This window comes from Carcharhinus amblyrhynchos, chromosome 2 (genome assembly GCF_965287045.1).
Source record: "Carcharhinus amblyrhynchos chromosome 2, sCarAmb.v2.hapA, whole genome shotgun sequence".
Lineage (NCBI taxonomy): Eukaryota > Metazoa > Chordata > Chondrichthyes > Carcharhiniformes > Carcharhinidae > Carcharhinus > Carcharhinus amblyrhynchos.
Genome location: NC_137325.1, coordinates 20,381,338 through 20,395,756, shown reverse-complemented (window position 1 = coordinate 20,395,756; position 14,419 = coordinate 20,381,338). Strand labels below are relative to the sequence as shown.

At 41.7% G+C, this 14,419-nt stretch overlaps 1 protein-coding gene across 1 annotated transcript in view; it reads right to left on the bottom strand.

Moving 5' to 3' along the window:
• Nucleotides 1–7,038, bottom strand: part of LOC145360371 (nucleotide-binding oligomerization domain-containing protein 1-like) — a 32,435-nt gene extending 25,397 nt beyond the window's left edge. The window contains exons 1-2 of the mRNA XM_080215557.1: nucleotides 6,853–7,038; nucleotides 991–1,165 (exon numbers count right to left, since the gene is read on the bottom strand). Of these exons, the coding sequence (XP_080071683.1) occupies nucleotides 991–1,165; nucleotides 6,853–7,038 (361 nt within the window). The remainder of the gene's footprint in view (nucleotides 1–990; nucleotides 1,166–6,852) is intronic.
• Between the last annotated feature and the right edge of the window lie 7,381 nt (nucleotides 7,039–14,419).

The following is a 14,419-nucleotide window of genomic DNA, read 5'->3' as shown; positions in this document are numbered from 1 at the left end:
TATGTTTGTACCTATAGCAAATACAATCAATTTTTTTTGTGGTTTAACTCTTCAACCCCATAAGAATATTTCTAAGGGGTTATGTCAGTAATCATAGGAGGCCAGAAGGGTTCCATGCCTGGAAAATGTTGGAAAAGCCTGGTCTAGATTGTAAACAATGCCACCATGATGCATTGATAATGGACACAGTGGCTATTGAGATTCAACATATACTGTTCTGTTCTGAAACACGATTGTTCATTTTATTGTAAATATCTTTAATTCCTAACCATTAGTGAAGTTGGCTGAGTTTCTGGATTAAGTCTTGCAATAATACCTCTAGGCATTGCCTCCTCATTGTGAGATAATTGGCTTGGAGGAAAAAACATTCTCTTGGAGATAATTATAAATCAAATTGGTTTCTGAGACTATTTAGTGTTTATATAATGTATCACAATCACTGGTTATAGGATTGATGCATTACTTTTTTTTATTCATTTGTGGGACATGCATTTATTGCCCATCCCTTGTTGTCCTTGAGAAAGTAGTAGTGAGTGACTTGCTAGGCCATTTCAAAGGGCAATTGAGAGTCAACCTAATTGCTGTGGCTCTGGGCTCACACAAAGGCCAGACCAGCAGATTTCCTCCCCTAAAGGACATTAGTGAACCAGGTGGCTTTTTCCAACAATGGTTTCATGGTCATAAGTAGACTCTTAATTCAAGATTTAAAAAAAATTGAATTCAAGTTCCATCAGCTGCCATGCCAGGATTTGCACTTGGACCCCGTGAAAATTAGTTGAGTTTCTGGATTAATAGTCTGGCGATAACACTAATAAGCCATTGCCTCCTTTTGTGTGATAACGGCACAGCTCTCAGCCACACTCACTGCCTGAACATTCACAGTAATATATTGCCATCTTTCAAGAATGGTATTTGATCATCATTTAATTAATTCTCAACTCTGAATTGTTTGATTAATCCAGGAGCCAGATGTATTTGTGAAATACTCACCGGCATCTGTAATCAGCACTGGTTTGTTCAGCAGCTTGTCTGATGGGCAATAATGAATTTCTTTCAACCAAGGATGAAATTCTGAGTAAACCTCTTTGGCGCAATTTAGGATATATAGGAAAATTTCTGCACTTTCTTCTCCTTTAGCCCAGATGATATCCAGCATTTTACGAACCTGAAAGTATTTTTAGAAGAAGGTTGCATGGGTAAGTTTTGAGCTGGTTCATGTTTATCTCCTTTACCTATTGCATCAATTTAACAAAGGCTTTAACTCTGGCAAAATGATTTGTTTGTCGCCGTAATGAAAAGAAATATTGAATTCTACACGAGACGCGGTCATAAAGGTCCTTGTCAGTCATGTAGGACTGAAATGAGGAAATTATTTACGTACAAGTTTCCAAATCTTTGGAATTGAGTACTCCAAAAAAACTGTGGACTCTCAGTCACTGGGGGGAATATTCCCATCCTGCCAGCCATGGGAATTATAGCATGCTGGGGGTGGGGGTGGGGGGTGTGGCCCATGCAAAGGTTCTTGATCTTGGGCAGGATTTTCCAGATTTGGGGCAATCCCACCCATTGAATTTATTCAGGACAGAGATTGTTAGATTGTTGGTTACGAAGGGAATACAAGGATATGGAAACTGTGCAGGAAGGTAAGGTTCGAGTAGAGGATGATGCATGACCTTATTGCATTAGAGAGCAGGCTCAAAGGGCTGAATGGCCATTTCTTATCTTCAGATCGTAGGTCACCTCAACTCTCCGTTATTTTTGACAACTTGCTGGATTCTCATAATCACTGGCCAATGCACCCACAATAGAACATTAGGTTGCCACTTAACAGCGTTAGGTACCATTTTAATCACATGATCATTTTAAATCCAATACTAATCAATCTCTGACCCAGAATGGGAACAATTTAAACAGTTCATTCTTATCCCTGTGTGTTCTCAATGTTTTTAAAGAACAAAAGAGAATCTAACCATCGCCCCATGACATTCAATGGCATTACAATTGCTGGATAGCCCACTCTCATTATTTTGGGGGTTATCGTTGACCAGAAACTGAACTGGACTAGCCACATAAATACTGTGGCTACAGGAGCAGATCAGAGCTAGGAATCTTGCACCATGTAACTCACTCCCTGACTTGCCTAAGCCTGTCCACCATCTACAAGACACAAGTCAGGAGTGTGACGGAACACTCCCCACTTGGCTGGATGAGTGCAGCTCCAACAACGTTCAAGAAGCTTGACAACATCCAGGGCAAAGCAGGCCTTTTGATTGATACCCCTTGCATAAACATTCATTCCCTCCACCACTGAAATGTGGCAGCAGTGTGTGCTATCTACAAGATGCACTGCAGAAACTTGCCAAGGCTCCTTGGGCAGCACCTCACAAATTCATGACTGCTACCATCAAGAAGGACAAGGGCAGCAGATATCTGGGAATATCACCACCTGGAATTTCCCCTCTAAGTCATTCACCATCCTGACTTGAAAATACATTGCCATTGCTTCATTGGCGCTGGGTCAAAATCCTGGAACTCTATCCCAAACAGTACTGTGGCTGTAGCTACACCACATGGACTGCAGCAGTTCCAGAAGGAAGCTCACCACAACCTTCTTGAGGGCATTTAGGGATGGGAAATATATGCTGGCCTAGCTAGCCAGTGTCACCCACATCTCGGAAATGAATAGAAAAAAACTGAAAAAAGTTACTTTTAATTTGTCTCTTTGAATTTCTTCAATCCAAACTTTATTTCCTTTTCTTCCCTTCTCCTACTGTATTCAATGATTTTAACTCATCCACTCTTAATTCTCCACCTTCTCAGTTGTCCTTTTGTTTCCCGATATGAAAATCTCATTGGTTAAAGAGATAGGTTATTGACCTTGGCTGCCTTGTGGTCTTTGTCACAGGGTTACCAACTCCACTTCCAGCAATTTGGGGCATAAGAATACTTTGAACTGAAGGGTGTAGCAAAAAGGCTAACTAACTGGTAGCACAGTGGTTAGCACTGCTGCCTCACAATGCCAGGAAGCCAAGTCCAATTCTCAGCTTGGGTAACTGTGTGGAGTCTGAACGTTCTCCCTCTGTCAGCATGGGTTACCTCCTGGGTGCTCCAGTTTCCTCCCACCATTGAAACTTGTGCTGATTAGATAATTGCTAAGTTCTCTCTCAGTGTACCTATACAGGCGCTGGAGTGTGACGACTAGGGGATTTTCACAGTAACTTAATTACGGTGTTAATGTAAGCCTACTTGTGATACTAATAAAATAAACTTTAAGAAACACTACGAGATGCCCACTCCAACAAGATCTGCTCAGTTATGTAATTCATTTTGAGCTACATGAAACACAGTTGGTTGATGTTTGCCTGTGAACTTACGCAGCTCACGGATTAGGGACCTTACAAATTCCAAGTCTACAGGGGTAGGTTTACTTAAAACAATGGCAGGGCACGTATGGATCCTAATCATACAATGTGATGCAACCTGTTTTTCACACACTTTGCTGAGTTCATTGTTTCACATTTCTCCATGTCTCAGGACAACTTGGGTGTCTCATCAATCATCTTTCTCTAAGTTCTTCACAGGATGGAAGTTGCAGTGTCTCTTGCACAACGAGCAAGTAACCCACCCTACTCCCAGCATTAACATAGCTGCAAACAGCCCATTTTATGAGTAAGATGGAGCCAAATAGGATGGACTGGGTGAATCACAAACTTGAGGGAGGAAGTTAGGAATTCTTTAAATTATATGGGTGTGATATTTTCATACTGCATCCACCTAAGCTGTTAATACAGCCAATGATTAGCGGGTGGCATGGTGGCACAGTTGTTAGCACAACTGCCTCACAAATCAGGATTCCAGATTCAATTCTGGCCTTGTCTATGTGGTGTCTGCACATTCTCCCCGTGTCTGCATGGGTTTCCCCTGAGTGCTCCAGTTTCCTCCCACAATCTGAAGATGTACAAGTTAGGTGATTGGCCATGCCAAATTTCTTCTTAGTGTCCCAAGATGTGTAGGTTAGAGGATTAGTTGGGTAAATGTGTGGGGTTGCAGCATAGGGTGGGGGTGGTCCTGGGTTAGATGCTCTGTTGGAGGGTCGGTGCAGACTTGATGAGGCCAAATGGCCTCTTTCTGCAAATAGGGATTCAATGATTCTATGATATGTTACAACTTTGGCTTACAAACTGGGTCCCATGGCGATGGGTGTCTCAATGGTAATGATTTTCTATATAGTGAGTCCTGCGTTTACCTTTGACAAGAGGGGGAGATGGCAGGGCAGCTGTTGCTGTGACACTAAGATGCATTCCATTTGGCCTCTTGCAATGAGCATTACAACACTGCCTGACTGCCGAATGTCTCTATCATTTTATGTCTCTATTACTTTCTGGTTGGTTTCCTCCTTGTAATTGTGGAAAAGCTGTCAGTTCGACTTACTTAAACCTTCCACAATGTTTCAATAATGCAGGTTCATGAATGGCCAAATAGTTAGTGAGCTGATTAGCAGCAAGAATACTTTACAACAGAATTGGAGGGAAGGAAAATCATTTGTAGGAAATTGTTTTTTAATCCAGAAATATTCCGCTCTGATCTTGTTAACGGTATAAATTGGGTTTGCCTTAACGCTGCTTTGTGTCAAGAACGGTATAGATTGAATGAGATCAGTGATCTGATTGGACATGTATGCCTCTATCAGGTCACTGTTAACCACATTAAAAAGTTAGACTACATGCACTGGAGTGTTAGACAAATTATAGGCATCGCTTATCTCAGATATGTCTAGCCTGTCACGTCTCATCTCTATCAGTAGTCCTCGCATTTTTGCTCCACGTCGTCGTTACTTGTTTTTTTAAAAAAATTATTAAAACACTCTTTAAATGCAGCAAATTTATTTTATGCACATTATATAGTTTAGATGCGAAGCAAAGGTCCCCTGATTATTGGTCTGTTTGAAAAGGGGCTCTACAACCAAAGAGTTTTGAAAGCCTTGGATTTGGCCCTTGTAAATGTGGGTTGTGCTTTGATGCATGATATGGAAATGTTGTTATGACTTCAAGGTTTTAGAGATGGCCCTTTGGTAGTGCAGAACCTGAGTATTGCTGAAAAGAGACATGCTGTCGAAGCTTTTTCTCAGGCATTCATCAGGCCAGATTCACAAGAATGCCAATAGTAAAGGGAACAATCATTCGTAGTGCAAGGGAAGAAAGTGTTGATTGATTGGTATAGGCATTGCCAGAGAGAATGCGTCAGGAAACAGGTGCATCCCATGCATTCTAAAAACAGATAGATCGTATCAAACATTGCATCTTTTTGGCTGTTTGCAACAGACAAGGTACTGATCATATCTGATCAGCCTGTGGTTGAAAAACTCAAAACATAGCGCCCAACATTAGATATGATTCTGCAATTAGATAGCCCTTGCTAAACAATTCTGATTATACTAAGATTTACACTGACAAACAATTTAAGCTTATTAGCTGGGCTCACAGTGTGGTTCACAATGAGTGTTCAAAGCCACATATATTTATTTACAGGGGCCTGCCCTTTGTAGACAGAAGGGGCAGGTCCATGAATTGTGTGTTTTTCAACTGAATAAGAGCTTGGGAGACAGCCATTCCCTGGTTCACTCCCCAGGGCGACACTTTGATCATTTAGAGTCCACCTGTTTAGTTTGAGTGTAAACAAAAGCTAGGAAGTTAACCGTTCCCTTATGAATTCTCCATGGTAACTCTTCTACCAATCAGAATCCACTATTCAACAAATCAACACTCTTTTCTCAAGCAGTATAAATTGTTGTTCTCCTTGAAATTTGGCTTGCTTGTGAATCTGTCATGATGAGTGCAAAACAAAAAGCTTCAGCAACATACCTTTTTACAGCAATATACAAGCTTAATAAGATGGATAAGTTTGAAACAATCTCTTTTAATTCAAGATAAAATGGAATAGCTAAGAGGGACCATGCCCTCTTACTCATTCTTCCTAATGATAAGCTCATGTGACCTGGTTGCCATGGGGACAAGGCTTAAGCAAAGTCTTATTGAAAGCAGCTCGTTTTACTGCTCCCAGACTTACTGACTCGGAAACCTTGCACAGAGAGAATTTGAGTCCCGGAGAGAGGGAGACAGGAAAATAAACAGATGCTGTAAATAACAGAAGAAAAAGTCTGATTTCTATTAGCTACCAGGTGGGATGCTGTTGAGAACTTGTTTTCTGGTTGAAGAAATGGAAACTGTGAACATTTAGAGATGCTGGAAGATTCTCCTAGTGATGGTTGGAAGAAGGAATGGGCCTTGCTGTTCTAATTCAGTTCAGAGATGATCTAAAGACTGAGGAAAACTATTTCTGATAGATACTGGACATTGTAACTCAGCAAAATGAGAAAAAGAGCGCCTGTTGGAAGCTACAAGTAACTTTGGACTGGTTCCTATAAACTCATAATGGGGTTTTCAGTTGTGATTGGAAGTTGAGAGGAGAGAGCTTTCCTGTAGTTTTCTTAGTAGGTAATTTGCATATTAATGTTTGGTCAATGTTGTTTTTAGTGTGTTTGTTACTGCAAAAGTATTAAAATTTGAAAGATTGTGTAATCCTTTGAGTCTGTCACTGGGAATTCAAATCTTTTATCAGTCTGTATGGAATTGTAACACAGTAACATAAAGTGAAGTATAGGTTGCTATTGATGTTGGTTGCGATTAGGGAGATGCATTTGGGATTACATAAATATTATACCACACAGGCTTGGCTTAACCAGCTTTAGCTATAAATAATATGCTAGATGAACCTAGTCACTGCACAAATTTCCAAATTCTGGCCACTTATTGTGTGTAACTAAACTGTAATCTCTTGGCTAACTGTCTGTACCTTTTCATGTCGTGTTGGACTCTGTTGTATGAACTCAGCATCTTCTGACGTGAAGTATCCCAAATGTAGCAGGTTATCCAGGATGCACTCAATGTTTTTAATTCCATTCACTAACTCCACCCGATGCAACGTGAGGAGATCAAGGTAAGAGACAACATGCTGTTTGTGGACTGCTGTCTGCTCCATAGTACTTTGTGAAAATCAAAACCAACTTTTCTAAAGGAAATAACACCAGAAGTTAGTCATTTTATTAATCATTTGACTACAGTTGGCTGTTAAATATTAACAGAATAACAGAATTGTTGCAACACAGAGTGAAGCCATTTGGTCCATTGTGTCTGTATTAGCTCTCCAAATGAGTAGTATTGCTTAGTGTCTTCCCCTGCCTTTCCCTGTACCTCTGCATATTGTTTCTATTCAAGTAATCATCTAATGCCTTCTTGAATGTCTTGATTGAACCTACCTCCACCACACTTCTCTTGCATCACATTTACTTCTTATGCAACTCATCTTAAATCTGTGCCCTCTTGTTCTTGATTCTTTTATGAGGGGTATCACTTTTTTCCTGCCTACTTTTGTCCAGCCATGAACATCTTGATCAAGTCTCCTCCTAGCTTTCTCCAAGGAAAGCAGTCCCAACCTGGCACTGGATGGGGTGTAGAGGAGATTCACTAGGTTGACTCCGGAGTTGAGAGGGTTGGCTTATGAGGAAAGACTACTGGGTCTATACTCATTGGAATTCAGAAGAATGAGGGACGATCTTATAGAAACATATAAGATTATGAAGGGAATAGACCCTGCCAGTGTTTCCACTGGCAGATGATCTAGAACTAGGGGGCATGGCCTCAAAATAAGGAGGAGCAGATTTAGGACTGAGTTGAGGAGGAACTTCTTTACACAAAGGGTTGTGAATCTGTGGAATTCCCTGCCCAGTGATGCAGTTGAGGCTCCCTCATTAAATGTTTTTAAGGCGATAGATAAATTTTTGAATAGCAAAGGAATTAAGGGTTATGGTGAGCGGGTGGGTAAGTGGAGTGAGTCCACGGAAAGATCAGCCGTGAATGATCTTATTGAATGGTGGAGCAGGCTCGAGGGGCCAAGTGGCCTACTCCTGCTCCAAATTCTTATGTTCTCCTGTAACCTCTCCAATTTATCCTCATAACTGAAGTTCCTCATTCCTGGAAACATTTTTGTAATGTTTTGCTCATTTACAAAATGGTGTTGGAGTTAGACTTCAGAACCTTGTTCCAAAGAACCTTCTGATCCCCCTGCACCTACACAATGATGGGTGACAAACCCAGCAGGCCTGTGCTTGCATTGCACTGCCCTCCTTCACAAATTGGAAAGAGAATTGTCTCCAGTAGATTTCATCAATTCTTTGTGACAGTAAGCAAAAGGCAAATCTATGAGAGCACGATTTTTTTTAATGTTCCCGTGATTTATCTCCCGTGTTGCTCGCAAACGCTTTGACGATTCGTCTCTCATTCCTGAAGACTCCAGGACCACACTAGGAATTGGAAATGGCGATGAATTAGGAAGTGTTTTTAAATTGAAGAGCAAACCTCTCTCAGCAACACTGCTACTTGGTGAATGCAGCTGTTTCCCCTTTGTATGACCTTTGATATAGATATCAACTTCTTCTCGAAAGTGACTTTTACAAGAATACATTTGGGAAGGGGAAGGGAGATATTGTCAGTTCTGTCTTTTTGAATTGTTGCTAACACAGCAAACATTGCCTGAAAGGGACTTATTGTTCAATGATCCTTGGTTGTGGCTCCATATAAAACCAGTTAAGCCATGTAACTTAAACCAACATTTCCAAGAACCACACTGGCCTCTTTCTTTCCCTTTGTGTTGTGTAATGGACAGGTTACTCCTGAATTAAGAGTGATTTGACTGACCACTGTGGCACAATGGTTAGCACTGCTGCCTCACAGCACCAGGGATCCCAGTTCAATTCCTGGCTTGGGTCTCTGTCAGTGAGTTAATCCCATGTCTGCGTGGGTTTCCTCTCACAGTCCAAAAGACGCGCTGGTTAGGTGCATTGGCCATGCTAAATTTGCCATCAGCGTCCCCAAACAGGTGCTGGAGTGTGGTGACGATGGGATTTTCACAGTAACTTTGTTACAGTGTTAATATAAGCCTGCTTGTGACATTAGTAAATAGCAACTTTAAGAAAAGAAGAAAATTAGATAGGTTTTCGCCACCTTTCCCCCACTCTTCATGACACATACTTGGGTCAAGGCTCATACTGGTGCCAAACTCCGTTCAATACCACTCAACTGGTCAATTTTCCATCTTGAGTATCAACAGCCTATTTGACCATGGAGTCTATCAATACAGATCCAAATCCCTGTCCTCACCTGAATTTCAAACTTACCCCTATGTGACACCGGCTTAATTTTACCCTTTCATCACAGCTGAATTTAGAATCTCAACTGGAAATCGAATGAGGAACTCATTGTCTGAATTGTTCAGTTGCATGGTGTAGTCCTAGGTTAACAGAAGGTTTATAATGGTCCAGGGTTTGTGGTAAAAATAATTGTAATGCTCTTTGCGCTCACTATCATTAATGGGGAAATCAGAGAGCAACTTCAGGTGGCTGCCTATGCACAGTTAAACATGAACATGATGAAGGAGCAGTGCTCCGAAAGCTCGTGCTACCAAATAAACCTTTTGGACTTCACCCTGGTGTTGTGAGACTACTTACTGAACATGAACATCAGTTAGGTACCGTTTTGAGTTGCTCTGTACCTCTGGAAGTTTATTTTATTTATTAGTGTCACAAGTAGGCTTATATTAACACTGCAATGAAATTACTGTGAAAATCCCCTAGTTGCCCACACTCCGGCACCTGTTCAGGTACACTGATGAAGAATTAACATGGCCAATGTGCCTAACCAACACGTCTTTCAGACTTGGGAGCAAACCAGAGCACCCAGAGGAAACCCACGCAGGACATGGGGAGAACGTGCAGACTCCACACCAGATAGTGAGCCAAGCCGGGAATCGATTTGGGTCCTTGATGCTGTGAGGCAGCATTGCGAACCACTGTGTCATCATGCTGCCCCACGGTGGCACAGTGCATAGTTCACCAAAAGACTCACCATCAAAATAAATGAAATGGCATGAATTAACTGTGTTTACTCACTGAGCGTACCCAAAAGATTTGAGCTTTCCATTTAAGTGTAAGTGAATTTTTATTTGTAATTAGTTATCATTAATGTAAAACAATATTATGTTTGACATTGAATTAAATATTCCAACCAACAGTTTTGAGTTGCGACTTTGCGTATCTTAGTAAGGAATCTTCAGTCAGATTGGTTAAGGAGATACACCATTATTTGTCTTGTCACACTGATCTCACAGGAGTGCATCTCACTGTTTTGGCTTCCTGCTAACAGCAACTTCCTATCTAAAAGTCCATGGGGACAAGTGTCAGTTTATTGAATGATTGGTGCCATTCATTGATCACTGGCCACAAAATCTGGGCCATGTTCACAATGGCTCGCAAGCACAGATGCTATAGTTTCATGACAAAATAACATTAATATTTATACGATGCATTATCATGTCAAAACATATTGACATCACATATATTCATAGCACAAAAATAAGTCATTTATCTTATTGCACATGTGCAGCCTCCATACCAAAGCAACATGAAAAAAAAATTATTCCCATTTTCTTGCTCTCTTTTGCCTAATTCAGTATCTTCCTCTGCTCCAAATATTTATCCACTCTTATTTGTCTCAACATTCCATCTAACAAGGCATTTCAAGTTGTGCCAACCCTTTGCATATGAACATACAAAATTAATGGGTTGTTAATGAGCTAGTCCATCAAGACAACTGCAAACCCTAATAACCCAATGACATGACTAAAAACTTCTTCCACCGCAAATTATGCAATTCACCATGAGAGGCAAACTAAACAAAAATGCTGAGGAAAAAAAAGAAATCTCCTTTAAACTCTCTTCCCTATCCTTTGTTGTGCCAATTGTAACTTGCCGCCCCCCCCCGACCCCTCCAATTCTTAAAGTGATAAAAGAAATGCTTTTGAATAATGCTGAGATTTGGGTGGAGGAATAAGAACACAAGAACATAAGAAGTAGGAGCAGGAGTAGGCCATCTAGCCCTTCGAGCCTGCCCCACCATTCAATAAGATCATGGCTGATCTGAAGTGAATCAGTTCCACTTACCCGCTTTCTCCCCATAAGCCTTAATTCCCTTGTCTATCAGAAATCTATCTACCCGTGACTTAAATATATTCAACGAGGTAGCCTCCACCACTTCAATGGGCAGAGAGTTCCAGAGACTCACCACCCTTTGAGTGAAGAGGTTCCTCCTCAACTCCGTTCTAAACTGCCCTCCCCTTATCTTGAGGCTGTGCCCTCGAGTTCTGCTATCCTTTCTAAGCGGGAAGAATCTCTCTACCTCTATCCTATATAACCCCTTTATTATCTTGTACATCTCTATAAGATCTCCCCCTCAGCCTTCTAAACTCTGACGAGTACAGACCCAATGAGTACAGACAGAATGGAACAGCAATCATCCACATGCAGACAGAGCAATGAGATGAATGAGCAGGCTATTTTTTAATTTTGTCTGTATTAATTGAAGGAGAAATAACAGTCACGGTGATGGGAAGTTAATGCATAAGATCCTTAATAATCCATCTGAGCCAATGGAGTGAAGGGAACAGAGCCAGAGTTTTTGTCTTAGCCAAAAGACAACAATGCTGAATAACTAAGCACCCACTCCATACTCTTCCATGGTACCGCCATTGATTATTAGTCAAATCTATGTTGAAAATTACACACCGTCAGAAAAAAATAATTCTGCACACTTTTTGTTAAGCAAAAAATCTAGACTATCTTGAACTTCAAGCATTATTGCAACCAAAAAAAAGCTCGCTAACTCAGTGCCTGTATAAGAGTCATTAATACTTTGAACTATAAATGTCTTAATTTCACACTTACCTGATGTCCCCACAGTAGTATTGTTGCAAACTTAACACTTGCATGGGAGTGTCCTTGTGTACCACATCTTCAAGGTCTTCCTTCCTTTAAATTAGTAGTTTTCACTGTAAAGCTCTGGGTATTCAGCTTTTATCTTTACACAATTATTACGTACACAACTGTTGTCTTTCTTCAATGTTTTAAACAGAAAACTCTAGTGTTCTTTTTCCACGAGAGATTGTTCGCTGGGCTGTTCCTTTTTCATTTTTGTCCTTTTGCTCCAAAGGGGAAACTGTTCCCTAAATCGACGTCACCAACCACAGTCAGACAGGATGTGAGAATCTGCTTTCAGGTCATGTGGCACACTATGTGAGATTCCATGATTGCAGGAGGTAACTGTAGCTGACTTAATTGTAGCAGCAACTTCACAGTAATATGAGCTAGGGATCATTTATTTCTTCCAAATATAGTAGGTTACCAAAAATGGCTAATTTACTTTGAGCTTTTCCAAAGGGTTTTTTAAAAATGTTCCTGCTTGGGATGTGGGCATTGCTGCTAATTTGTCGTCCTTTCCTAATTGTCTTTGAGAAGGTGGCAATGAGCTGCCATCTTGAACCATGTGGTGTAGGCACACCAACAGTGCTGTTAGGGAGCAAGTTCTAGGATTTTGACTGAGCAACAGTGAAGGAACGCCGATAAAGTTCCGAGTCAGGATGCAGTATGACTTAGAGGGGAACTTGCAGGTGATGGTGTTCCCATACATCTGCTGTCCTTGTCCCGCTAGGCAGGTTTAGAAGGTGCTGTCAGTGCACCTTGTAGTTGGCACACATTGTTGCCACAGCTGCCATTGTTGGAGGGGGTGAATATTGAAGATGGCGAATGGGGTGTCAATCAAGTGAAATGTAATTTCATGTCGTCAAGCTTCCTATGTGTTGTTAGAGTTGCACTCATCCAGGAAAGTGGAGAGTATTTCATCACACTGCAGACTTGGGCCTTGTAGATGGTTGATAGACTTTGGAGGTGGGTTACTCACCGCAGACTTTCCAACCTCTGACCTGCTCTTGTAGATACAGTATTTATATGGCTAGTTCGAGTTCAATTCCTGATTAATGGTAACCCCCCCAGGATGTTGATAGTGGAGCATTCGATGATAGTAATACCATTGAATGTCAAGGGAAGTTGGTTGGAATCTTTTTTGCCGGAGGTGATCATTTCCTGGCACTTGTGTGGCATGAATGTTACTTGCCACTTAACAACCCAACCTGAATTTTGGCTAGGCCTTGCTACACATGGGCAAAGACTGCTTCAGTTTCTGAGGAGACACAAATGCTGCTGAACATTATGCAGTCATCAGTGAACGTCCCCACTTCTGAGCTTACGATGGAAGGAAGGTCATTGATGAAGCAGCTGAAGATGGTTGGGCTGAGGATACTGCCTTGAGGAACTCCTGCAGTGATGTCCTGAGGCTGAGATAATTGACCTTCAACAAACACAATCATCTTTCTTTGTGCTAGGTATAACCCCAACAAGCTAAGAGATTTCCTCTTGATTGCCATTGACTCCAGTTAAGCAAGGGCTCCTTGATGCCACACTCGGTCAAATGCTGCCTTGATGTCAGGGGCAGTCACTCTCACTTCACCTCGTGAGTTTGACTCTTTTGCCCATGTTTGCACCAAGGCTGTACCAGGTCAGGAGCTGAGTGGCCCTGGCAGAATCCAAGGTGAGCGTCTGTGAACAAATTATTGTTTATTCGCACTGTCAATGACACCTTCCATTACTTTGCTGATGATTGAGCGTGATGGGGCAGTAATTACTCAGGATGGATTTGTCCTGCATTTTCAGGACAGGACATCCCTGGGCAATTTTCCACATTGTTGTGTAGATGTTCAATGTAATAGATGTACTGGAGCAGCTTGGCTGGGGACACAGCTTGTTTTGAAGCACATGTACTTAACTCCCAAGGAGGGTTCAGCCACATTGTGGTGAAATCCCATTTGTTGCATAGATCATCTTCAACAAAGGCATCATGGCCTTCTCTCTGCATCCTTGATAACATCATCCAATATTATAACAGTGGCTAAACAGCTGGAATGTAGCCAGGGCCCAGAGTCTTTTCAGTATCCAGTGCCTTCAGCTGGATACGTGGAGCGAATCAAATTGGCTGAAAACCGGCATCTGTCATCATCGAATCATAGAATCCCTATAGTGCAGAATGAGGCCATTCGGCCCATCAAATCTGCACCAACTTTCCAACAGAGCAACCCACCCAAGGCTCTATCCCTGTAACCCCATGTATTTACCTCACTAATCCCCCTAACCTACACACCTTGGGGCACTAAGAGGCAATTTAGCATGGCCAATCAACCTAACCTCCACATCTTTGGACTGTGGGAGGAAACTGAAGGAAAGCCACACAGACACGGGGAGAATGTGCAAATTTCACACAGACAGACACTCATGGCCGAAATCGAACCAGGGTCACTGGTGCTGTGAACCTCAGTGCTAACCACTGTGTTACTGTACTGCCCAATGAAGCCATGTGACTCCCTGTGATGCTGGGGACCTCAGAAGAGGCAGAAATGGATTATCCACTTCTGGCTGAAGCTG